The sequence below is a fragment of the Sorghum bicolor genome, chromosome 3 (assembly GCF_000003195.3).
Source record: "Sorghum bicolor cultivar BTx623 chromosome 3, Sorghum_bicolor_NCBIv3, whole genome shotgun sequence".
NCBI lineage: Eukaryota > Viridiplantae > Streptophyta > Magnoliopsida > Poales > Poaceae > Sorghum > Sorghum bicolor.
In genome coordinates this window covers 71,849,735-71,875,727 of record NC_012872.2, presented here as the reverse complement: position 1 = coordinate 71,875,727, position 25,993 = coordinate 71,849,735, and the positions used below count along the sequence as shown (strand labels likewise).

General features: G+C 40.1%; 4 protein-coding genes and 1 non-coding gene across 6 annotated transcripts; all 5 read right to left on the bottom strand.

Moving 5' to 3' along the window:
• LOC8081297 (histone-lysine N-methyltransferase, H3 lysine-9 specific SUVH4) lies at positions 633-9,104 on the bottom strand. Of its 2 annotated transcripts, none has more exons than XM_002456840.2 (16): positions 8,973-9,104; positions 8,384-8,828; positions 8,213-8,302; positions 7,978-8,058; positions 7,824-7,878; positions 7,574-7,683; positions 6,066-6,245; positions 4,566-4,664; positions 4,323-4,421; positions 3,866-3,915; positions 3,120-3,208; positions 2,031-2,193; positions 1,842-1,947; positions 1,430-1,609; positions 1,064-1,294; positions 633-985 (listed from the first exon to the last, which is right to left on the bottom strand). In XM_002456840.2, the coding sequence occupies exons 2-16, from the start codon at positions 8,819-8,821 to the stop codon at positions 872-874; spliced, it is 2,085 nt and encodes a 694-aa protein (XP_002456885.1). In that variant the 5' UTR covers positions 8,822-8,828; positions 8,973-9,104; the 3' UTR covers positions 633-871. The 2 variants fall into 2 exon arrangements, with proteins under 2 accessions (XP_002456885.1, XP_021313638.1); XM_021457963.1 differs by having other exon boundaries at positions 7,978-8,055.
• Positions 15,024-19,231, bottom strand: LOC110433482 (serine protease Do-like HtrA). Its single transcript, XM_021455704.1, has 10 exons — positions 18,878-19,231; positions 18,692-18,802; positions 17,916-18,043; positions 17,545-17,828; positions 16,370-16,439; positions 16,142-16,272; positions 15,901-16,021; positions 15,599-15,685; positions 15,369-15,493; positions 15,024-15,278 (listed from the first exon to the last, which is right to left on the bottom strand). The coding sequence occupies exons 1-10, from the start codon at positions 19,011-19,013 to the stop codon at positions 15,242-15,244; spliced, it is 1,230 nt and encodes a 409-aa protein (XP_021311379.1). The 5' UTR covers positions 19,014-19,231; the 3' UTR covers positions 15,024-15,241.
• On the bottom strand, positions 19,141-19,680 carry LOC110433777 (predicted GPI-anchored protein 58). The gene is made up of 2 exons (XM_021456347.1): positions 19,611-19,680; positions 19,141-19,460 (listed from the first exon to the last, which is right to left on the bottom strand). The coding sequence occupies exons 1-2, from the start codon at positions 19,678-19,680 to the stop codon at positions 19,141-19,143; spliced, it is 390 nt and encodes a 129-aa protein (XP_021312022.1).
• TRNAK-UUU lies at positions 21,324-21,395 on the bottom strand. Its single transcript has one exon. It is a non-coding gene; the product is annotated as a tRNA-Lys (tRNA).
• Positions 21,525-25,511, bottom strand: LOC8081296 (random slug protein 5). The gene is made up of 6 exons (XM_002456839.2): positions 25,096-25,511; positions 22,733-22,991; positions 22,610-22,646; positions 22,382-22,487; positions 22,030-22,140; positions 21,525-21,912 (listed from the first exon to the last, which is right to left on the bottom strand). The coding sequence occupies exons 1-6, from the start codon at positions 25,195-25,197 to the stop codon at positions 21,787-21,789; spliced, it is 741 nt and encodes a 246-aa protein (XP_002456884.1). The 5' UTR covers positions 25,198-25,511; the 3' UTR covers positions 21,525-21,786.

Genomic DNA, 25,993 nt, shown 5'->3' with positions numbered 1-25,993 from the left:
CACAAGACATCCAAGAGACGATAGAATCGGTTGTACTACCTTAGGCCTTGTTTATATTCATTTTTTTTTTCTTTTTAGATTTGGACACTATAACACTTTCGTTTTAATTTGGCAAACATTGTCCAATTATTGAGTAAGTAGTCTTAAAAAATTTGTCTCGTGATTTATATGTAAATTGTGTAATTAATTTTTGTTTTCATCTATATTTAATGCTTCATACATGTGCCGTAAGATTTGATGTGACGGAGAATCTTGAAAAGTTTTTGGTTTTTGGAGTGAACTAAACAAGGCCTTAGAAAATGTTCAAAAAAAAGTTCAACAGGAGAAAATGCTACATAAATTGATCAGACAATAACATTATATATTTGACAATTTAGTTGCCATCACAATTTGAAAATGGCATCTGCGTACTCCATGTATCGATTGATTAGAAAAACACACACAACAGCACAATATAGAAAAAAAAATTCATATCCAAGCGATTGAGGAAACAAGTATAATATATATATATATATATATATATATATATATATATATATATATATATATATATATATATATATATATATATATATATATATATATATATATATATATATATATATATATATATATATATATTTATCTAGAGGTTAAGCGTTCCAAGACCTGATGTCCATAGATATCAGTTAATTGGTTGTCTGCAAAATATGCGCTACCATGACCAGCATGTCCTCTAACTCTCACAAATTAAGAATGCTCTAAAAGGAGATATCATAAGCTGCTCCTCTTTTGCTAAATATCAGAGCATGTCAACTACATAGATACCATGACTGCTTCCCTACAATATAAGTTGTTTCCTCCAAAATCCAAACAGAACACACTGCAGGGTCTAGTAGAGGCGCTTCCGGCAATCAGGAGCACCACAGTGGCAAGGCAGCTTCACAATTTTTCCATCAGGCCCAACAACACTGTCCAAGCGATAACCATAGTCATAGGATAGCTCCTGAAAAGCACATGGTAATCAGAAATTTTTTTTTGGTAGAGTCTACAGTTTTGTTGAGAGAACTCAAGCACTTCTCACCTGAAGAGGAAGTATAGTGTCAGCAGCAAAAAGCGTCACTTTTGCCAGTTTAACATCATTGTGTGAGCTCAAGACGCACTGGACGAAAAGGTTAGGTTGGCAGCTGTGATTTATAAATCTGGCAAAATTGCCAATAGAACTAGCGTCTATGCAGTACTCAGGTGCAGGTGGTGCATCTGAATCATCCTCAGGATGAAGATTAGGCAGGTGCATTTCAGATCCAGCTCTTTTCTGCAAGACAGAGTACATAGCATGAGTGTTCAAGAACAAATGTCCTAAAAGCATCTGATGAAATTTCAGCACAACTAAAATATAGGAGTAGAATTTGGCAATATTTCATGTTATAGTAAATGAGAAAACTATTACCTCCCTTCCATCCAAACCCTTCATGGTTTGAAGACAGTCGATGTCAAAACAATAGTTGTTTTGCGAACCATCCAAATCTTCAGTCCTCCTCAACACCCCTGTGTACTCGCAGATGGGAGCCCCAGGGAGGATAGTGTCCCAAGTCCTAACTCCCCAACCTTTTGAAGCTGTCTTAAATACCTGCAAAATTCAGCCAATAAGGAAAATATAGCTAGATACAAATGCTAGTAAGAGGTGTCACTCCTAACAGAAGAATTGTGAAAGGGGCCAAACTGTGGAAGCACAAGAAAGAATTTGTTTTCTTAATGAAACAAAACACAGATCTCCTGCGTTTTTTATAAGGGGAAAAAGTCTAAAATAGATATCCTAGGAAGTGTCAGAACACAAGACTCTTGGAAAGAGAAATACCAACCTCTAACCGATACTGCAAACCCTGTTGAGATGTTCTGTTTACACAATCATGGTTGCAACTGCAGTTAGCCCCACATTCAAATACAACTGCTTTGGGCTCCACCAACCTATAGAATTAGAGACAAAAATATTGAAAAACAATAGTTGCAAAATCCATCCAAGTGTTGAACTATTTAAACATTGCGCTTACCTGCCAATGTTCTTATGTGATACATAAGGCAGATCAGAACCATTGCGCTGAGCACATGAACAATTTTTGTTGGTAGCACAATCTCCTTCACAATCACAGCCAATAATACTAGATGGAATCTTGATGTCCTTTGGAATTTTTAGAGACTTCAAGTATGTGAAACCTAAATTGTTGCCAAAGGTGACACTAAGCAATCAGCCACTGATAATTAGTGTATAAATTGAAACAGGAACAGGAATAGAAACTACAAACAACAGTAGAACAAGATGACAAGAAAACAGATATGCTAGAAGCGACACGATAAATTCTTAAAATACAAGAAACATTTGGCACTGAATTCGGCAAGCTTAGTTACTATTATGTTTAGAAAGTTTCAAAGAGCACTTCATTGTATTATCTTGTTTGCTGGTACAACTTCCAAATATTCTTGTTCGGCAACTTGGCTAACTGTTGTTTGTAAACCGAACTGCAAATGGAAGTATTGTTATGTTCTACTCCCAACAGTTACAGAATAAGCTGTGTTTTGGACATAGACATGATCATCAAAATACAACTTTGACTACTAACTTTTGTTGTAATTAAATTTATAAAACATAGCAAAAGTATAATGTTATGAAACTACATATTATACAACATATCTGCATCGTTTTCAAAATATCCAAACTCAACATACAATGGCTGACACCAACTCAAAATGTCACTTATTTGAAACCCACAGAAGGAGGAAGAACCATTGGATAGTACAAGTTCCAAAAATCTGATTTGTGATATAAACTGCTATAGTGCTATTTGACGTATTCGGATGTAGCTTATTCAAAATTTAAAAGTCACACTGCACACATTTGCTCTAGGCCTTGTTTAGTTCTGAAAAAATTTCGGATTTCGCTACTGTAGCATTTTCGTTTTTATTTGATAAATATTGTCCATTTAATGCTTCATGCATGTGTCGCAAGATTCGATGTGACAGAGAATCTTGAAAACTTTTTGGATTTCGGGGTGAACTAAACAAGGCCCTAGTTTATTGGAACAATGCAAACTGCCCTGCAACAAAGAAAATATGAAATAGACACTTGATAAATTTGAACATACCAGATGGAGGAACAGGCGGATCATCAACCAAGTTAGTAGCAGGAATTGGAATATTTTCTTGCCCTCCAGAGATGTCGTCACAAACCAGTCTATCAAATTAAAACATGACATATGATTAAGTTTCATTCAAGGAAGCAAAACCTCTGTATCACTAAGACTAAGGTGATAAAATAGCAGCATAGCACAGTTGTGAAATGACCACAACCATATATGTTGATAGAGTACCGTCTAGTATGTCAAATCTTTAATGATATATTTAGTTATTAAGATTTCTATATAGTACAGATCCTTCTTTATCTCTAGTAGATTGGCATGTTTATACAGATACTTGAACTAAAAACTACTACTGTTTCAAAATGCAGGTCGGTTTAGTTTTGCTCTAAGTTAAATCTCTCTAGCTTTGACCAAGTTTATATAAAATAGTATTAAGATCTACAATACCAAATAAATAAATTATCAAGACATAATTCATAGTGGATTTAATGAAACTAATTTAATGTTTACATTATTCATTTTCTATAAACGTCAAAGATAGAGAAGTTTGACTTAGGACAAAACTAAAACGACTTGCATTTTGAAACCAAGGGAGAATATATAGTCGCACTCTAGGCTAAGGCATTGTATCCTCCGTGTTTAAGCACACATATAATCAATACGAGCTACTTTATTTTAGAACACATAACTTATCAGAAAAAAATGAATTCATGAATGGTAAAATAGAAACTTCAGATGTTTGGATCATTTACCCAGGTAATTCAGAAATAGTTGTGGGAGCTTCTGCACGAGTAAATCGCACCTGGATACACAGATATGTGATGACACAAACACATGATATTTCCGGTATATACAAAAATGCAAAGTTAAAATTACTCAAGGGAATACAAATTCCATTTAAAAGGTCAACTGGTCAAGAACAACTAGGTGGTTGTATTATTAGTACATTATCACAATTCTAAAGCATATTTCAGTTACAGAAAAAAAATGACACAAACATATTTCTGAAAGGAAAACTGCACTAGAACTAGCAATTTGTTAGTGATTGAATTAGCAAATCTGAGAAGTCTCATGTTATTTCCACATTTCTTCTCTATCGGTTGACACAATATAGTATAAAATAAGTGAAGGTCACCCATGCAAACTATAACAAGACAGTGGGTAATATCAGCACAACCAACTCAGTTGGTTGTCTCTGTTCAGGTATACCTCAGAAGTAGTCAATGATGGCTGACCCTCAAGCCGCTTCAATTTATATTTGAAAACAACATGGCCTTGCACTCCAGTCTGCACCCAGTCATGTACAACCTACAGATTATCCACACGAAATAATAAAAGTTGAATTGGTCAGATAATGCAAGAGAACTAGATACTAGCGAATCTATTTTTGGTGTGTATCAATCTCCATGGGATTGCAAATTAAAAAGCCCAAGATTTGAAAAATATAAAGACCTTGTAAAGTCCATCGTAGGTGTAGATCTTTCCTGTATAGCTATTCTTTGATAAATGGCCTCGAATAACTCGGACAGGATTACCATTGTACCTGCTATTCTGCAACAATAAAATAAAATGAGGTCAATAAAATGAGCTTCATTTATATAGAAGCTATAGATCAATTTATTCGAAAGTGTAAGACAAAACATTTGTGATCGATAAGAGAGAGAAAACTCAACCCGTCGGAAAAAGGCCCCGAAAGCTGGCTGCCTAGGACAGCACGTATATGTCTGTAGACAGTTACCTATCAATGGACGTTTTTTTTCATACAACCCAGGATTTGAACCCTGGGCTAGCACGTTTTTTTTCGTACAACCCAGGATTTGAAGCCTGGCCGACAGCCTCCCAACCAGAGGACCTACCACCACGCTCAACCAAGATGTTGAGTATATAAATTAACTCAGGCAGTCAGGCACTGAAATGTTAAATATGTCAGACATGCCATGGGTCATGGCTTGAACAACTGGAAACCAGCTTTAGCCTACATTAGGCCTTACGCAACATAACCTAAACCAATGTAAGTGTATGAAGTGTCTGCACAGACAAGATACATTTGATTAAACTATGTTTGGTTGTTTAAATTTTGTTGCATGTAGTCACCTCCATATTCTAGTTGAGGTGCCATGTTTTTAGTAAATAGTAAAGGCATGAAGGATGAGAATATTTCTTTTTGTATGCGCATCAGCTTGTGCAACCGTGCATATCTGGCATACTAGCCAATGCAGCACTAGGCCTGCTTTGAGCACTCACGAGCTAACTGCACTGCACAAGTCTGGAATAGTGTAATACAGGCAACCAATCAGACCCATAGAGTCCAACGAAGACTAGGCCTACCCTGCACACCTAGTAAACCACACTCATAACAAACCCACTTACACTTTTGTCTGTGTTTCACGTAAAAGTAAAAGGGTTAATTTAGGGCTAGTGCTATTGGATTTTGGACCAGCTAAGCTTATATGTTGGTGTTTCTCACCCTATGCAAGCAAGATGGGAATAAACACCCAACTTATCAAGTCAAGTTGGTATGTCACATTGGACATGAACCATGGGACAAATCAAGTCAAGTTGGTATGTCACATTACAGCACATTTTCTAGAAGAACTATAGTATTCCCTCTGTTCCAACTTCTAGTTCACTTTTGGTTGCCCTAAATCAAATTTCTTTAACTTCAATTGAGTTTTTAGAAAAATATGGACATCTACAAGTTGAAACAAAATCTCTATTAAAATTTATTTCATGAAGAGGTTGATTGAACAAACTTGATCATTTGATGTTCTAGATGTTTGTATGTTTTTGTATAAACTTTGTCAAAGTTTAGGAAGTTTAACTTAGGACAAAGCCAAAAATGAATTATAACTTGAAACAAAAGCATAACCACAAAAAAGTGGAACACAGTATATTACATACAAATATACAAATGATATGACTAAGTAACAAATAAGAACCATTGAAACCAACCTTCAATGCTAAATTGCCACGTGTCAATTGCTGAGAGCCAATTTGGCGATGGTTACCAAGTAAATCGTTTCCTCCTTGACCCGTATAAATAATTTCATCGGCCTTGTCTAGATCATCTTCATATATCCCCGACATTACAATACAGGTGGCTAGTGGAAAAGTTAACTTCTCATACTCCTTCTGCATAATTAAATTCAAAATTATTAGTTACGTTACATGGTCACTCCATTTAGGAGTCATTTCTGGTTTGTTTTAGAAGCTAGAAATGGAATAGCCAATAAATTGCTCAACATTTAGAAAAATACAAAGAAACAACTACAAGATGCTGCAACAAAGAATTACTTTTTTAGAAGCTAGAAATGGAATAGCCAATAAATTGCTCAACATTTAGAAAAATACAAAGAAACAACTACAAGATGCTGCAACAAAGAATTACTTCCTCCAATCACAAATATAAGTCCATGAGACATTCACGCTTGTACACACAATATCTATAAAAATATATTATCTTAACTAATGTAGATCTTGCCAATTGATATTAAAATACAAACAGATCTATATAACATGATCTATTTTTCATAATGAATCTTTATTTTTCTCAAACAACGCAAGAGATCTTTGTGTCAATTAACTAAGTAGGAAAATAAACAAATGAGGCAGAGCCAACTCCCCTAGGCCACCTAGTACAAGGCTAACAATGTCACACGCTGAAAACAAAAACACGACAAAATAAAAACATCAGGAGCCTAAGCATCCAACGTCAACGACCTACATAGGATCTATGTAAAGCCTTAGCACCAACCCAGCACCATATATTACACTCCTCATGAACTACAAGCAGAACCTTTCGAAAGCAAGGACTACCACCCTCAAAGACACAGTGGTCCATATGTTTCCAAATCTCGCAAGCAACTAAGTATGAACAAATAAAGCCCTTCTGTTTATCTCAGGAACAGCCTTGATTTTCTTGCTCCACCAGCTACTGAAACGAGAGTCCTCTGGTTGTGGTGCAAAAGGAAGCAACCCAACACAAAAAAACGGTCCAAACCTGCCTTACAAACACACAAGCAATCAAGATATGCTTCATCAGCCTGATCACACAAGAGACAAACTGCAGGGTGGTAAGCCCCAAACTTGCAAGGCGATCAGCAGTCCAGCTCATAGTGAATCTAGTAATACAAATCTTGCCGGTTGATATAAAATTCAGATATTGATAATCAAAGGTAAAGAAAAGTTTGACTAAAGACACACCTAGATGGACTTAAATATCTGATCAGAAGGAGTAGACACTTGGGAATGCTGAAAGGGAAATGCTAATATTGAATAATTACAAACAGCAGTAAAAGCATGTTGGATCAAGGTGTAATTCTGTCAAATGAACACAAGAAATGCTCTCATGTTCAGAACGAAGTAAACTTCCAAATTTCCCAATCCAATACCGGCCATCTATTTCTATTTTTTCTTGAAAAACGTCTCTACACTCCTACAGAAATGTCTGCTGCTGTTACCTTTCCTTGGTATTTCATCCCCATGTAGTCAATTCCATTGAGCCAATGGCTGTGGATGCCCAACACTACCATTTCAGCACGAGAATAAAATCGATCACCAACATCAATCCCTGAGAAGGATTGGATAAGAGCATCACTTTGCACATCGATATAGTACAATGGAAATGTGGGGACAAAATATATAACTGAATTCATGCGCCTCAAACTTCAGAATACAACTTTTTTCCTTGGAGAGAAGTAGAAGATTAACCTGGTAAATGCCCAATCCTCTTCTCTGGATAAAGCACGGCATTCATTTCTTGCATCTGGAATTTCAACAATAACAATAAGACCAGCAAGCATAGCAAACTCATACAGGGGTACAGCTTGGTAATGGAGAAGATTAGCAAAGATCAACACGGTACCTTGGTGATTGCCTTCAGATCAGGCCGCTTTGACGGGCGTTTCTCTTTCTCCTCAGCTTCAGCTTGTTGCTTACTGCTCTTCTGCATATAAGGGCAAAGGAGCGTACAAATTTAGTGAACAGTTTTCACCATGGCACGACTCAATGACTCATAGACCCACAGCACAGTTAACGAACAAACGCATACGAGAAAACGGTACTGCATACAAAACTCAAGACAGCGCTAAGATTTGCACCTTTTTACCCCCTTTGGTCTGACGTTTGAGGCCACTCTTAGTCTTAGCCTCAATCTCTTGTAGCGCAGCCTGTGCTCTCTTCTGCTCCTCCTGTACCAAAATGCTTACAAATTCAGCGAAAAACATGAACCAAACTGGATAATACCTGTACATTCAGACACACAAAGGTACCTGCACAAAGTGGAGGTAGTGGCTGTTGAACGCCCTCAATGTCTCTTTCACCCTCAGCTTGGCGCTCTTCCCGGTTCCCATCGCATCGTCTTCCGTAGCAACGCCAGCGCAAGAGACCGGCACCGCCGCAATCACGGGCATCGGCTTCCTCTCACCCGCCTCCACCTTGGAGTACTTCCTGCCCGGGCTCTTGGCACCCTGCTGCGCCGCCGCCAGCTCCGGCTTCTCCTCATCCCTCTTCCGCTTGCCCCGGCCCCGGCCACCGGGCTTTTTAGGAGGCTCCTGGTCCGCGTAGCTGGGACGGGTTGGCCTATTGAGGCAACGAGCACTGCGGCGCAGCACGAGCTCCTCCACCACCAGCGGCGGCGGCAAGGTCAGGGGAGCGGCGTCCATGAACGTCGGGCTCGGCACCGGCGCCACCGAATCCACCTTCGCCATCCACCAGCTTCACCACACCAGCCCCAACAAAACCCCAACAAAGTTAGAACAGTGAAACCGAAACCCCCACTTGCAAACGAGCGCAGCAATCGCCTTCGCAGCGGGTCTCAGACCGCCGCGTCGGGAGCAGCCAGAGAGACGAGGTGCTCACCGTTCCGATACTGCCGCAGAAGACGAGAAGCTCACCCTGCGCTCCGCGATAGCGGGAATGGCGGAAGCCGAAGGGAGGGGGGGAGAGCGAAGCGTCCAGAACAGAGCAAAATGGGAGCAAAATAGGTAGGGTGGGGTGTTGCGCACGCGCTGCGCGTCCTCGGCCTTTTTCTGGCTGCGGAGGCAAGATGACTATACTGCCCCTGGGTGTTGGGCGTATTAACGCGGACTGCCACGGCGGGATGGGCTGGCCGTGTTTGCCCGGGCGAGTTTGAATTTTGGGCGAGGCGCACATTGGGCGGCTGAGGATTGGCGATTCGAATCGCAGGCGCTCGCAGCACCGTTCGATTGGGGGATGCAGTGTTTGAACCCGACATGCGCCAGTGGTGTGCGTGTACTAGGCCAACGGGCAACGAACCAATGCAGGGTTTCCTTGCATACCTTCCGTACTCTCTGTATGGTTTCTAGGAGCTAAAAAGGGTAAACTAGTTGTGGGGCTGGGCTTTTTATGGATTTCAGGCAATGCAGGAGTTGTGTGGTTTCAAATTTTGAATTTCAAAACAGCTGTCTGATTGTGACTAAAGGACAAGGTGTGTAGTCAGTTACATCACACAGTATGATGTGACATGTTGTCTCACTGTTTATTGTTTTATATGATAGAGTTGTTATGCTCTTTGAATTTTGTCACGGATATACAACTATGACTAGAAGACAGTGTACATTCAATTGTGTCATATGTGTGCTACATCAATATAGTGGTGTTGTCATCTTTTGACTAACGTCTTCATCAAAGAGCACTCGTTTAATGGTCATAAATAAGTATACCTCCTGCCACCCACCTTATACCAACCAAAACCAACTAAGTAAGGTGGCTGCAACAAGCAACTTGTGACAGATCAGTGCAACAAAGGATTTGGCACGTTTGGTTTTGTAGCCAGCTAGCCTCGTCATAACACTCGAAAAGCTTGCCAACACCAAAAAAATGCTGGCATAGCTTGTTGGCACAGCTTGCCAGCACGCACACTCCGAGAATTGCTAGTTGGCTATTCAAATATATTTATAATTTTAGTTTCTTACTCTGTAAGGTTGGTCGATATTTGCCTAAGAAACCAAAGGCGCTCTCATTAGGAGTTTTTGCCTAAGAAACAAAATGTGTCCTTGTTTAGGACTTTTAGCCTATGTTTGCTTCACCTTCTAAAAGAATCTCATTAAATATGAGACATGACATGGTGTCATATGGCTAGGTGAAGAAGATCAACAAGAGGCGAGGCTTGGCTACAAAGGACTAAATTGCAAGTGTGAAGGACGAGTTAGAGACTCAGGTGTGATGGATCGTCAAGGCATTGAAGTGTGAGTGAAGGGCTTGGCACTGATGAACCGAGGTAATGGTGAAGAGCAAGCAAGGCTACAATCAATGAACCAACAAGGCCACGTGAAGTTGTGAAGTGGAATGTATCATTCATGGAAGATCAAGTCTGAGTGTTGATTTGTTGTGGTGATCGAGTGGTTTGATGGAGAATGAAGGAGGAGTTCATGCTATAGACAATTGTCTAGGTAGCGTGGTTGTCTATATTGATGGATGACCATTGTTCATCATTTAATCTAGATAGATGGGGTTACATGCTTGTTGTGGCATCACCGACATGGCGATAGAATAGATTGTGCAAGGCAAAGGTATATTTGTAGGGCATTTCATTTCACCGGTCATGGGTTAAGTAGAGAAGTGTTTGACCGGGTTTAGGATATATAGCCATACTATCAAGAGTGGCTTTCTTGTGAACTAAATGGTTATCTAGTGCCACTAGGATAGATCTAACTTGTGTTGCGTTTAGATCGAGCGGCCTACGAAGCAATCAAGTGTAAATGCTTTGAAAATATTTTGAAATGGTAACTTAGTGCTAAAGTGTTGGTGTTATTGTCAAACACATTTAGAGTTAGCACGCTTGTGAAAACAACTTGAGAGATGCACTTGGTGGTGCTTTTTTGCACTCGCCTAAGCCCTCCGGTGTGCACCATAGTTGGTGTACCGAAGGTTCCAAAAAGTGCATATTGAATGGATGGAAATGTGCTCGCACATTACCTTTCTGGAACATGCGCTGGAGATTTTTTATAATAGTCTAACAGTAGGACGGGAAACAACATTTCAATGCACCAAAGCTATGTGCACCAATGAGTAGTTCCTAAGAAGGTTTAAGCATGCGTTTTGGGCTGTTTTGAGCACCAAAGCTCTCCGGTGTGCACAGGAGTGGTGCACTAGAGAGTAACTCTAGAGAGTTCTAGAGAGATACAGAGAGGGCATCGGAGCTCTCCAATGTGTACCAGTCTACCAGAGTGATACTCTAGAGAGAGTTTTCAACATGTTGTTTGGTTGTTGTTTGCACGTGCACTCTAGAGTGGTACACCAAAGCTTTGCCTAGGCAACAACTAGTTTTATAGCCATTGGAATTCGCCGTTGGGAAACTTCGGTGTGAACTCTAGTCCTCACCCATCGAGACCTACTATCTTGGCACCTTAGTATTACATTGTATAAGATCTTTTGTAAGGTGCAAGTGTTAATAAATAGACGGACGAAGTCGTGGCTACACGATTAGTTTAATTCCGCATCTTATATCAGCTAGTCATAGTGATTAGATTTAGAAAGTCATTCACCTTCCTCTAGTTGGCCATCTTGACCCTGCACGAGCCCTGCTCACGTACCCATGAGCGGTGCGATGGCTTGGTCACAAGACAGTAAGAGCAACACGACGAGCATCAGATTCTCTTGGTGAGTAGTGTCGCGAGGCAACAGGGAAGAGAGCATGGTGCAGGACAGCTAGAGCAGCGATGATGATCGGGAGGAAGCGTGAGAGAGAAGGGCACAACGACTAGGTATTTTGGTTTTGGGGAGAGAAGCAAAAATAATAGAAACCAAGCACAACCATAAGAAGCCACTCTAAATATATGTGGCTTCAAGTAATATCATCAGTCGAATCTAAGATTGAACGATCACCAAGGTGATATGGATCCCCCTATTGGCCTTGGAGCCTAGATGTTCTCTTGACTACTAATAATCTACTCCCTCCGTCTAAAAATAATTATCGTTCTCGCTTTCCGAGAAATAACTTTGATTAAATATATATTAAAAAATATCAATATTTATGTTACATAATTAGCATCATTGGAAAGATCTTTGAATCTAATTTTTAATAAATTTATTTAGAGATATAAATATTACACGTATTTTTTACAAATCGAGTCAAACTATGACACGGAAACCGAAAACGACGTTTAATTTGGGACACATGGAGTATATATATACTCTTAGCTAATCCCTACTAGATATTCAATCTTTTTATACAAGATGTCCACGTCATTACTCACTAAGTGACTCGCTAATTTATAATCATTTCATGCGAGCTATCAATGTCATCTCTTCTTAATTACAAAATTTATCCATGTCTTCTCTATTATGTGCAATATTTTTATTCTTTAATCTATCATTGTACAAGTTATTTGTTTCATCATTTTATCATTCGATAATATGATCTAACATTGTATTGTATTAGCTTCCATTAGCTTACCAACTTTTACCAATTCGACGTAATAAAAATAACATGAAATCCAAGCTCATATATATACCACAGTACCCAAGGAACTATATAATAATGTTATATACAAATTTACAAATTTATTTCTACTAGCAAATATGCCCGTGCGTTGCAACGGGAGAAAAACATCAAATGAATATAGAAAGTGATGACATAATGTTACATATCTATTTATATTTATACTTTTTATAAAATTTAAATTCCATAATTTATTTAATTAATAACCATGACGTCTATAGGATAGTTAATATTTACAATAATATATAGTTTGGAGACATATTTATTTAATAATAAAAATAAAAATTAGGTAAACCTTATCTTACTCTAATATTATCTCTTAATATACCTTAGTATTATATTAAAACATGAGAAGTTTGTTGCTAGCTTTATTTTTTATTTAGATTAGAATTCCTATAAAATATGATATATCAGTTAAATGTATGTAGATTATGAACATATGGGCTTATGAAGTATTCATATGACATAACAACACATCGTGCAAAGGTAGTGGAAGCATCTTTTTTATATTTTTACATATTTAAATTGATTGTAAACTATTTAGCAAGCATAAATTTAGGTAAATTAGTAAATCAGTGAGATATGCATGAGTGGTGCTAAAACTTTTACCACAAATTAAGCATCACATTAAATAGGCTACCATAAAATTTTTATAATAATTGCAGTAAGATAACTACAATTTCAATTTTATACTAAAAAGTATAGGCAAGCATCTCCAGCAACAGAATGTACTAAAATTTATGATATTTTTTATTTTGTAATTTTAAAAATTTCTATGAATTACTACACATTTATCAATTTCCAGCCAAATTAAAGAATAAAATAAAAGTAAATTAATAGGACAAACACTTTGCACCTATTTTTTGTTTACTCCATAGATCTACATATGTGGAGCTGAACAAAATTTGTTTTGTAATTTTTAGATTTTTTTATGAATTACTATGTATTTATTAAATTTTAGCTGAATTAAAGAATAAAAGAACAATGTATTGGGAACCTGGAGAATTCTATTTTCTTTTTGTTTTGTACACGCGTTGGAGCTGACGGCACGCTACCGATTCCGGAGCCGACGGGCTATGGATCCCGGACAGGAAAATAATAGTAAATTTTACATTGGGAACCCTAGAAAATATTCTATTTTCTTTTTACTCTCTTACAAGCGTTAGATGGCTTACGAGACCGATTCCGGTAGACGCGGCAGGGCAGAAAAAATATTGGACACACTGAAATTTTCTCCTTTTATAAATAGGTATAGAAAAAAGATCTGCGGCAACACACCGGATATTCTTCGTATGGTTTTGACCAATTACTCCGTGAAAAGAGGCCGCATGAGCAAGGACCAAATGATTATGAGAGACATTTTTTATTCACTACAGTCACCTCAATATAATAACTGATAAGTGATCACATGGTTGTAACATATTTATCAGCTCCAATACATACTCTAGGTCCACACTACCAGTACCACAATAGCGTTTGGTTCGGGGGTTTGTTATATGACATGTAATTGGATCATGCTGTTATTAGATACAACCTTTATAAAAACAACAACTCTCCTGCCACTATGCTATCCGAATATCATTATTGTCTTCATTAGTCTTGTGAGATCACACCAACTGTGTTTATGGTGTAGCCACCTAGCTTGTACCATAGGAAACAAAAGCTCTACCTTTTGAGAGACAAAAGCTATGCGGGGAAGGACCGTCGGCTATCAACGGAGTTACCTGATCGGAAGAAAAAAAAATATTACTATAGCTTTAAAACTTTATTATAGAAAAAGATAAAACATAAATATGTATCATTCGAGTCCTCGTTTCCTATGAGTATTTGATAGTTTTTTCTTTCTTACAATAATTTTTCTCTCATCATGTCGTTATTTCAGTCTTTATTATCTATTGATAGTTTTTTCTCCAATCGCAATAGTTTTTTCTCTCGTTATAAAAGAAAGAAAAGGACATGTTAGTATTTTCTCTCGTTGTAACACAATGACATATTTGCTAGCTCTTTGTCAAAACTAGGTGCAAAGTAGGTCATATAACCTCACCAAATCCTTAAGACAACTCTTAAGGCTTGATCATAATTCATATCAACGAAAGTTTCTAACTCTATGACCATTCTGAAACTGTCGTGTTTCAGTATCTAACATCGTCATCTTTCTCATCCGGAGATGCACCCATTCTATTCTATAGTCTCAAGATTCAACTAATACTTCATTGGTTGTCATTTGTGGAAGTATATGTACATGCATTGGCATCAGATCGAAATTGCTACTTTGTTGGTTGCCATTTGTATAAGTTTATGATTGACATCAGATACATAATTACATTGAATTGTTAGCAGATTTATTTTAAAAGTTCCAGTATACTCAGATATAGAAAATAATCTTAATATTTATGACTGAACTCAAAACCGGTAAGCAAGAGGAGTTACAGGCGAAACACAAAAGGTTTGAAGGTGGTATAGGCCAAGAAACCTAGCAAAAATATTGTTGTGTGCAACAATACGAAAATGAATTGTTGGGCCATTATGCTTCATGTATTTTACATCAGCAATCTAAAAGTCTGTTTAACTAGCATCCAACATAAATAAAAATGGTTCGAACAAATGAAATACAGCATACACCATTTCTGAATTAGGCGCTAGGTAATGTAGAATCTCCATCTGGCTAGAAAAATCCTCCATAGTAGCTTGAGATTGGCCACCTGCCACAGTTAGATGAAGCAGATAAGGATACGGCAAGTGTTCAAAGTTAAACTGGTGTATCGGTGGGTGAGTAGGGGTATGGTAACAACTTGTGAAAGTTCTCCTCCTCAGCCTCTTCCACGGGAAGATGTATTGATTTCGTACTGCCATCCTCGGCCTTTACAACAGTCAGCTCCACCGCTTTTCCAATATTTTCCGCCAAGATTTCGAACAACTAGTCAAACCAAATTGAAACAAGGTACACGTGAGTGCAATCACACAACAAACAGTGCCAATGCCACAAAGTTTCAATTTCATAATTAAACAGTTGTGGAAGTGCCTGCAAATTTGTAGCAACACGTCTTCTATTGCATCCAATAATAAGATCCTTTTGTTGTAGTCCCAGTGATAAAACTGCACGCGATGCCTTGTAGGAGACAAGCATCCAGGTAGTAAGTTTTTTTCCCCAAAAAAATGGTACATTAGATAGATGAATGAATTAGCATCACTTATAAGTTATATTGTTTACAATCTAATATAGCTACACTTACATATTCAACGAGCAATTAATCAATTATGAATCATGAACATGATTTATACATTTATAAGTAAATAAAGGCAAATAATGAACATAGAACGTACCAGCTCAACAAGAATACCATCCAACCCTTCATGCAAAGACACGGGGACTTTCACCCAAGGTGAAGACTGGGCATTATGCAAATTCACACCCAAAACCCTTATAGTTGGACGACAATACTTCCTGTAAAAGAACCTTGCAAATAAGACAATACTTCCTGTAAAAGAACCTTGCAGAAGGCATGGAGCTTATTCCCATCTAACACTACCAAAGATGACAGTGATCAATAAATGAGAAGCATACCCTGTATTTTTGAAATGTTCCCACCATCTTAAAATGATGTTAGATGGTAGGAAAGGAGTACAAGTCAGACTTTGAAAAAGCATTCCAACAACCCTTCCATTTCTGTTTATCGCTGGACCTCCAATTGCACCCTACAAGGAAATGATGGTATCACAAAGAGGAGAAAACTAGGGTTAATTAGATCCATGCCTTGCCGGATAACAAAGAAATAAGATAATTTATATTTACATATGTGTTTAAAAATGTTGCTATCTGCATTTCTTGGCAAAGTTTGCGGAAAGCAGTCCAACGATCAGTGCTGAAACAAAAATAAGAAACTAAAGTTAGTGCCACTGTTATTACATTTGATAATATCTCTAACCACACTAATGCCCTTACCTATAGCAGTTATTAATATATTCTTCCTATTTTTTTTACTTATGGTCCACTTTCTTGCTTTCTATCCTGCTTTTTATCTCATTCATATTGTTTAAACTCCTATCTTTGACATCAGCTACATGTATCTGTGTGGAAGTATATTGAACATGGGTCAAAAGTTGGTAACAGGCTCACAGCAAATTAACATACATTGTAAGCCAAATAAGAATTCAAAACTTCTTAAATTCCAATTTGAGTATATATGTTGATTGAAAAAAAAATCCAAACTCAAATTGTGCATCTTTACCATTCAGTCAAATATGGACATGTGTGCTTTGGACATTCAGAATAATGAAATAAGTATGCAAAACAATTAATAGTTGTGATATGATGAATAAACCTTAAGGGATATAAATGAGCATTAGGCTTTACAAAAATCCAAGTGACTATATACTGCTATAAAAGGATACACAGATGTCCAATTCAATCAAATGCAGATAATAAAATATCTGGATGGAAAAAACAGATAAAATTTGCATCCTTGTTTTAGTGAGAGATTCAAAAATGAATTTGAATAATGAGGAAGCCTCTGTTCCAATGGAAACATCCATTTCAGGGTTGAAGCCCCCTTGGCCCATGGTGGTGCATAGTAAGAAACAAGCCACGCTCACAATAGATACCTCCAATGGCCCATTGCTACTCGCTGGATCTCTAAATGCATACTTACAGATAAGGCTGGATTAACTAATTAGATGCTGGATTTAGAAAAAGAAACATTCAGTTTTTAGTATTGAGATCCTACTACTTGTATTAACTAATTAAAAGTTTAAAAATGGATTCCATATAAATATTATTATGACAATCCATATCATGTTTTCGTATCAATTTCTATTCCCTATGTAAATTACGTGTACAAGGCCTAGTGTGCCTCAACAACAACAAAAAAACAGTCTTTGATATTAAATTCTAGTTGTAACTAACTAAAAGCTGGATTCCATATAAATATTATGATAACCATCCAGCAAAACTAGATAGATGTATAATACCTGTAAACTCCACGATGCGCTCGAAGCGCAAAGGGCTCTTCTGGCCATCGACCGAGTCCAATAATGGTATCTCCAGGATAGAGGTTTTCATGACTTGAATGAGGCAGAATACTACATGTTTCTAGTTGAGGATCCCTTGAATTTCTATTTTCACTGATCTCCACCAATTTCATAGGTTTGACAACACGGTCAAATGAAACAGATAGAACTAATAAATTCCAGTGATAGTCACATGCTGCTACAGTGGCATCATAACAGGTACCATCAAATAGATATACTTTTATCTACAATAAGTATAACACAAATTAGAAACTTGCATTCCCTCCAAAAACAAAAGAACAGTTAAGAATGTTAATAAATTTGAAGACAACCTTTTCAATGCCTGGAAAGCAAGGCTCACGTCTAGCTATTTTTGCTGATGAAAAGACTGTCCCAATCATACTAGCTTCATCAAAATCAGCAACAAATCCTGAACCTTTCCACATCTGGTCACCATCAGCTATTAAACAGAATAGTTTGATGCATTAGAACAGTTTCAAAAATTAACTCATAAGAACCATACTTTGGTCTGCAAAATCAAGGGGCTGTTTGGATTGTTCCCTCACTTTACCACACCTTAGCTGTGGCGAGCCAAAAGCATGGCAGCTCTTTTGCTTGCCAGAGAATTGGCAGAGATCGCTGCTGAAAGCTGAAGCAAAATTTGCAGCGTGCCAGACTTGCGGCAAGCTTGGGAAGCCATCCAAATACAGAGCTATGTTTTTGTGGCAAGCTGTGGCAAGCTGTGGAAGCAATCCAAACAGGCCCTGATTTATAGGTTTCATACGCTGTCTATTTGACTGTGCACACTGGGATTCAAGCCTTGTGATCTCATAAAAAAACAAGGAATAAGTAAACCGATATAGCATAGTGTTAGTACTAGAGAGAAAGAAAGATAAATAACTGTTACTTACAAAAAAAGAAAAATATGTTCTGTTTTACAGTTGCCAACACAATGGTTCGATAAAAATATTAGAGCATCTCCAAGAGACTAGGTAAAATTATATTCTAAACTACAAAATTTAGCCATTGTGTAAAATAAAAAACTCATTCAAAACATAGAGTTCCACAGCAGACTTTGTATAAGATAGCTAGTGAAATATGAAGTTACCATCGATGGAGGCGACGGCGACCACTGCCTGGGAGACCTGAGCCACAACCATCCTAGTTTCTGTGTCGATTGGCAGATTTGCCTCCCGGGGTATCACCACAGCACCCTCATCTGATTATATAGTTATAATTTCAGAGCCATGAAGCAGGTAAAACAAGACAACGTTTGAAGAGAGGCTAGGCTCACCTGCGCTGCCGGAACACTGGGGCACATAGAACAGTGCAGGCAGGTTCCAAGGGTGCTCAGTCGGGACGATAGGATCAACTTCGCTCCGCTTAGCCGGCGGCACGCCGAGATCAGGATCACACCCTGGTTCCGCCATGGCGCGCACTAATCGCGAGATTGGGGTTTTTTTTCGGCAGTGGTCCTTTGGTGGGGGTGGTAGGGTCGGGGCTGGGGGCGGAGATAAGCCAAGGAGAAACTAGGGAGAGCAGTCGAGAATTTGAAGCCTATTTGTTTGCTGGCTCCGCCTCTTGGCCATGCCGGGCGGGTGCAGTTGGTTTGGTCTGGGGCGCGCGCGCTCTCCCGTACTCTCGTTGGCGGCGGCTGGGCGCGGAGGAGGCGGGCGCAATGCGGGGGCTCAGGCGCTGCGTGGGGGAGCGAGCGGGGGCGCGGGCGACCGGAACCGGGGCCGCGCGGCCGTGCGAGCGGCACAGGCGCGCTGCACCTGGCGCAGGAGTCACACGGATCGCAGCGGCGATCCGGGTCCCTGGAACGGACGTCCCAGAACGCGGTTCAGGGACGGTTCGTACGTACGACGGTTCGCTGCCTGGAACGTGTCCCAAAGCACATCGGATCATCAATCAATAGGATGAACACCGGCGACGAAGCGGAGCCGCAGAGAGCAGCGGCGCGGCGCTGGGCTGCGCCAGTGCTTGGGCCAGGCATTGGTGGCAAGTCGGCGACGCGGCGCTGGGACCGGCCGGCCGGGCGCTAGCGGCGGCGCGGCGCCGGGAGCATGGGACCAGGTGCATGCCGCTGATGTCCATCGAGGAGAGTTGGGGCTTGTTCAGATGCAAAAAGTTTTTAGCATTTTTGTTTTTATTTGACAAACATTGTCTAATTATGGAGTAACTAGGCTTAAAAGATTCGTCTCGTGATTTACAGGTAAACTGTGCAATTAGTTATTCTTTTTATCTATATTTACTACTTCATGCATGTGCCGCAAGATTCGATGTGACAGATAATCTTATAAAGTTTTGGGTTTTTGGATGTATGCCTCGGTCAATTTTGAGTCTTGGGTCTCGTTTATATCTAAATTTTTTTTGTATTTTAACATCGTAGTACTTTTGTTCTTATTTAACAAACATTATTTAATTATAGAGTAACTAGGCTTAAAAGATTTGTCTCGTGGTTTACAAGTAAATTGTATAATTAGTTTTTATTTTTATCTATATCTAATGCTCTATGCATGTGCCGCAAGATTTGATGTGACGAAAAACTTTAAAAAGTTTTTGGTTTTCAAGTAAACAAGGCCTTGGAGACAATGGGCCTGCAGCGGTGCAGCACAAGACAGTGAGAGAATGGATTTGTGCTTTTTAATTAAATTATATAATAATAATCATTTATATATTGATAATGTTCTAAGAGCCTGTTTGGATACACAGCTTGTACGAGCACTTAGGCCTTGTTTAGTTATAAAATATTTTGCAAAATCGACACTGTAGCTCTTTCGTTTGTATTTGACAAATATTGTCCAATCACGGACTAACTAGGATCAAAAGATTCGCTTCGTCAATTTCGACAAAACTGTGCAATTAGTTTTTATTTTTGTCTATATTTAATACTTCATGCATGTGTCTAAAGATTCGATGTGACGGAAAATTAAAAAATTTCAAAATTTTTTGAGAACTAAACAAGGCCTTAAGCCACAGGTCATACAAACCAAAAGGCACAGCTTGCACTAGCATTACACTCAGATTTGGATACGCCGTCTATTGCATACAATCAAGCATAGCCAACACTAATCAGTACAGGAAAGTGGAGAAGAGAGAAAATCAAGGAACAAGAAACCAAGAACTGCAGTTTTTGTTTTTGCTTATTTTATTATTATTATTATTATTATTATTATTATTATTATTATTATTATTATAAGCAGAACTACAGAATTGGAGTAGATAGAGAATGGCCTAATGAGAAGGGAAGGGGAAGTGGGGAACAAAGAAATCAAGTAACAATAAGTCAATAACTTGATCAAGAATGGGGAAGGGGATAGGGGATGAACTCACAGCTGATCGCCGGATCCACGTCTTGGGGCTGTAGATCGTCGCTGGAGGCTCGTGCCGGTGGCCGGCGAGCGGGGGACGAGGCTCCTCCCTCTTTGCGTCGCGCGCGTGTGCGCTGCAAGCGGCGCGTCGGGGGCTATGGGCCTAGGGCGTGCGGGCGCCGGGAGCAGAGGGAAGGGTGCGTTGGGCTGCCCCATATCGGATACGCCACGAAACTTTGAACAGCCCTGCTTGAAAGTTGAATCTCTGCAGCAATAAGGTCTTGTGTAGATGTGAAAATTTTTTAGATTTCGCTACAGATTTATTTAATGTGATAGAGAATCTTGAAAACTTTTGGGTTTTTGGACGAACTAAACAAGGCATAAAAGTGTAAAAAAAAAGGCTTAAAAAATATTTAAAAAAGGAAACGCCGTCCGTGGGGATCGAACCCACGACCACGTGGTTAAAAGCCACGCGCTCTACCACTGAGCTAGGACGGCCAGGACACTGGGAATGGTTACTTTCGATATATGTCAGTAAAGAAACCCCCCAAAGAGTGCTTCCGGGTTCAGACTAACTTCACTCAGCTGAAAAGAAAAGGATAACGTGAACCGGAGAGAACAGTCGTGTTGGGCTTGGTAGGTGTCTTCTTGTTCATGTTTAAATAGTAGCCCAGATCTTGGTCTGCATCAATTGACCCAGGCAACAGCCAACAGCAGCTCGTTAAATTAAAACAAGACGTACGCAAGCAGAGAGAGCTCATGTTTAATGTTTTACAGCAGCTACACAGTTACTGTGGAAGCAACAGATACATGTCTGTCGTGTCAAACCCATGGTCACGGGCCATGCCCATGCTGTGTTACCCACCATTCACCAACGCGTGCGGTGCGGTCATACACTCATATAGTCCTTGAGTGGGATCACGTCCATCTTCCCTCCGAGGAACTTCGGGAGCTGGGTCTCGTCGATCTCCCGCCGCAGCGTCTCCTGCAGTCTCTTGTCCTCCACGAACACGAACTGCGAACATTGTGCAACACACAGTCAGGAGGATATCAATCTAGCAGTTTCTCATTTCCAAATGCAACCAGCAGCTGGGGTTCGGAGATCGATCCACATGAGGAAAACATCGATCACCTTGTCCCTGGTGTTGGTGTCGATGAAGGGGTAGATCATCTTCCACGCCTTCATGAAGATGTAGGGCACGTGGATCATCAGCGCCTTGCCCAGCCGCTCCGGGTAGTAGTTCTGCACGAGGCAGAGGAGGATAATTTTTTTTTTATAGCGATCGTACATGAAGCACGTCTTTTATTAAGAAGAATAGAGCAAAGTTACGCAGAGGAGGATAATCAGAGAACGAATTTCGTGTTGTGTCAAAGGAGGAGAAACTTTTCTATCAGAAAAAAGAGGAGGGGAAAACTTTTGTGTGCTTTTATATTTATTTATTTATTTACTGAAAGCGTGCAGAAATAATAGCTGGTAGGTGTACCTGCATGATCTCTATAGCCGCAATGTATGCCCGAATGTCCCAGTTTGAGTAGCCCCAGCCCTTGAGATCAACGATGCAGAGGAATTTCTCCTGGCCTCTGGGGATTCTGCATTTTGTCCCCGTGATGAAAAATTGATTATACGTTATATACGAGACGATGTTTTGCAGTGCGTGGCAGATCGAATTAACCAGAAGCTCAGAAGAAGCTGCAGATTGACTGATGATTACCTGGCACAGATCTTGTCGAAGAGGTAGACAACAAAACCTGCACAAGAAGAGCCAGCCGTGCTGGGTATCACAAATGCTAGCAAGGACAAGGAGGGAGCCACAAGTGCGTGCGTGCGTGCGTACTCTTGAGCTCCGCCATGTCACGGCAGGCGGAGAAGTGCCTGGCGGGGAAGGCGACGAGGAAGGGGCGGCCGGCCCTGTCGACGCCGCCCATGCACACCTTGTCCTGCGCCAGCTCCCGGCGCACTGCCTCCTCCGGCACGGACCCGCCGGGCGCCGCCTCCCTCCGCCACTTGAGGAACTTGAGCAACATGGCGCCGGCCTTGTCCACGTTGTGGTCGCGCGCGCGCAGGAACCGACGCAGCGTCAGGTTGTCCACCTCCTGCACGCGTGGCACGACGCCAAAATTTTAAAAAAAAATGGCAGCTTGATTACTCCAATCAGTTTCTGAATGACAGCGATTACTGAAAGGTTTTCTCGAGAAGAAATGTAATGCAGAGAATAGTAACTAGTGACATGTGCATGGATGGATCTCACTGTTTTTTTTTAAAGAAGAATCTAAATAGGTCCATGCCTTGTCTCCTTTGACTTGACCAACAGCAACAGGGAACGATGGATCAGACAGAGGATTGATGGGCAGAATGGCTGGCATGTCCGTGTCTCATGTCTGTATTTCTTTTTCAACATGATGCCTCCGGCTTTGAGGCTATTTTACTAAGGCCTTGTTTAGTTGGCAAAAACTTTTGTTTTTGGCTACTGTAGCATTTCGTTTTTATTTGACAAACATTATCCAATCACGAAGTAACTAGGCTCAAAAGATTCATCTCACAAATTACAGGTAAACTGTGCAGTTAGTTTTTATTTTTGTTTATATTTAATGCTCCATGCATGCGACCAAAGATTTGATGTGACGGGGAATCTTGAAAATTTTTGCGAACTAAACAAGGCCTTAACAAGGCTTAAGGCCTTGTTTAGTTTGGGAAAATTTTTGGATTTCGCTACTGTAGCACTTTCGTTTGTTTGTGGCAAATATTATCCAATCATAGACTAACTAGGATCAAAAGATTCGTCTCGCGATTTACAGGTAAACTGCGTAATTAGTTTTTGTTTTCATCTATATTTAATGCTTCATGCATGTGCCGTAAGATTCGATGTGACGGGGAATCTTGAAAAATTTTGGGAACTAAACAAGGCCTAATGCAAATCTGCAATATTCTGTAGTAGAATAGTATAGCCGCCATGCTTGGCTTGTAGAGCATTTTATATTCATGAATGCGATATGCGAAGTGCCCAAGTGCGTGCCACACCCTGTGACTTGATTGTTTGAACACCCATCGACAGTACTCCTACCCAACGTCGCGCTCTGTTACTGCCTTTATTACTGGCTTGCTGCCAGGTGATAGAATGGGGCATACTGTATTAAATTGTCAAGTTATAATAGTTCGTTTTGCCTTTGTCCTAACTTAAAAAAAATATTTCAATACCTACAAGTTAAATAAAATGCACTATCAAGAGAATTTCTCAATAATTTGACGAAATTAATTCAATCTTGTGTATTTGAGAGCAAAATTGGTCCAAAATTAGAGAAGTTTGACTTAGTACGAACTTAAAATGATTTATATTCTGATGAATTATGAAATGGAGGGGGTTACCCGTATATATTTTTAAAAAACATGGCAACAACTCTCCCCGTTCCTGGATTGAATTGACATTTATAATAGATAAGAGAGGGGATGATGCATGCCAACCTTTTAACTGCAAATTAAGGAACCAAGAACGGTATGACAAAAAAAATGATGATGATTCATTAACTATCTTTCAAGTATTGCTTTAATTTCAACATGGATCGGACAGACTCTACATACTGAAAGTTTTGCTTTAGTTACCTATAGAAATTTATTTGAAGGAAAGTCTATAAAAGAATAATGACATCAGGCTGGTATTAGTTTCACTGAAAAGTAATAATCAAGTAATGTAAATTCAAAAACATTCTTCTCCTCCGTAGTGGTGATTTCTTCTTAAGCTGTGTATACGTACGTTCATCCAACCGAGCTCTTGTTGATGGCAAAAGTAGTAGTAGGGGGGGTGTTTGGGACTGCTCTGCTCCACGTTTTTCAGCTCTGCTCTACGTTTTTTAGCCAAACGGTTTTATCTCCACGCACTCAGTTCGAGAAAAAAATATGGAGTTGTGAGAGCACCTAAAATGGAGTTGCTTCATGATAGAGTTTGTGGAGCAGAGTTTATGGAGCAGTTCCAAACAGCTCCTTAATGTAGTAGTATTATGTTAACGCTAAAAAGAAACACTGCTTCCAAAGCCGGGAAGAAGAAGAAGAAGAAGAACAGTGCAGGGCAAGAAAAAAGAACAAGCAACGATGATGCATCAGCAGTGCAGGCTGGGTGAGAGACTTGAGGTAGACGACGGACTGCAACAGGCGATCGAGCTAGCAATGGCCAGGGAGGGGGATCGATGAGCAGGAGCAGCTCACCTTGGCTTGGGGGTCCTGCGCTTGCACCGTGGCCCTGAGCTGGGCGACCTTGAGCCACTCCCCTTCCCCCGCCGCTCCGCCTCCTCCCGCCGTGCTCGCCATCTCCTTCAATCCCTCGCTCCTCCTCGACCGATCCGCACAGCAGCAGATGCTCAAGCGAACAGGAGGTGGCCGCGGCCGGCGGGTGGTGTGGAGGATCGGATCGGAGTTCTTGCGTTGGCGATGCAGCTGGTCGGTCGTGAACCCCAATTATAATTATATACAGAGAGAGACTCCAATGTCTTCATCTTCTTCTTGTGTTGTGGTTGTTACAAAAACAATACATACAGTAGCGATAAGCAAGGAAGCAGCCAGCGTGGGTCGCATGGCGTGCGAGCGGACTTGTCTTTGTTTCCGATTTCTTTTTTTTTTTTCGCCTTTGTGTGATCCCCTTGAAGCGAGGGCTCGCAAAGTCAGACGCCGACGATGTGACCGGGCGACGGCCCTGCTCCGCGACGACGGGGGGATCGGAGGAATATTTTCCCGCCGGGATACCATCGCGTGCCGTCGTGGCGCTCATTGGCCGCACGCTCTGCTGTAGAGTGTACTGTAGACCGTAGACTGTAGACTGTAGAGTAACTAATCCTTGCCTGTAGCGATGAGTTCACCGGATTATTAGGGTCCGCCCATGTGTTTTGTCAACATGGAAAGATGGTCAGTCATGTCGACCTATTGATCGTGCATTCCTCTGAGTGCTCTTGGAGCTTTATTTTCCATTGTAACTAAAAATAATTTCAAAATAGCATGAACCTGAACTAAAATTCTCAAAACTAGCCAATTGATGAATTAAGCCAAAACTGATAGTATGACTTTGTCACAGACGACACTATTTGACGAACGTTCAGTGACAACGAAACCA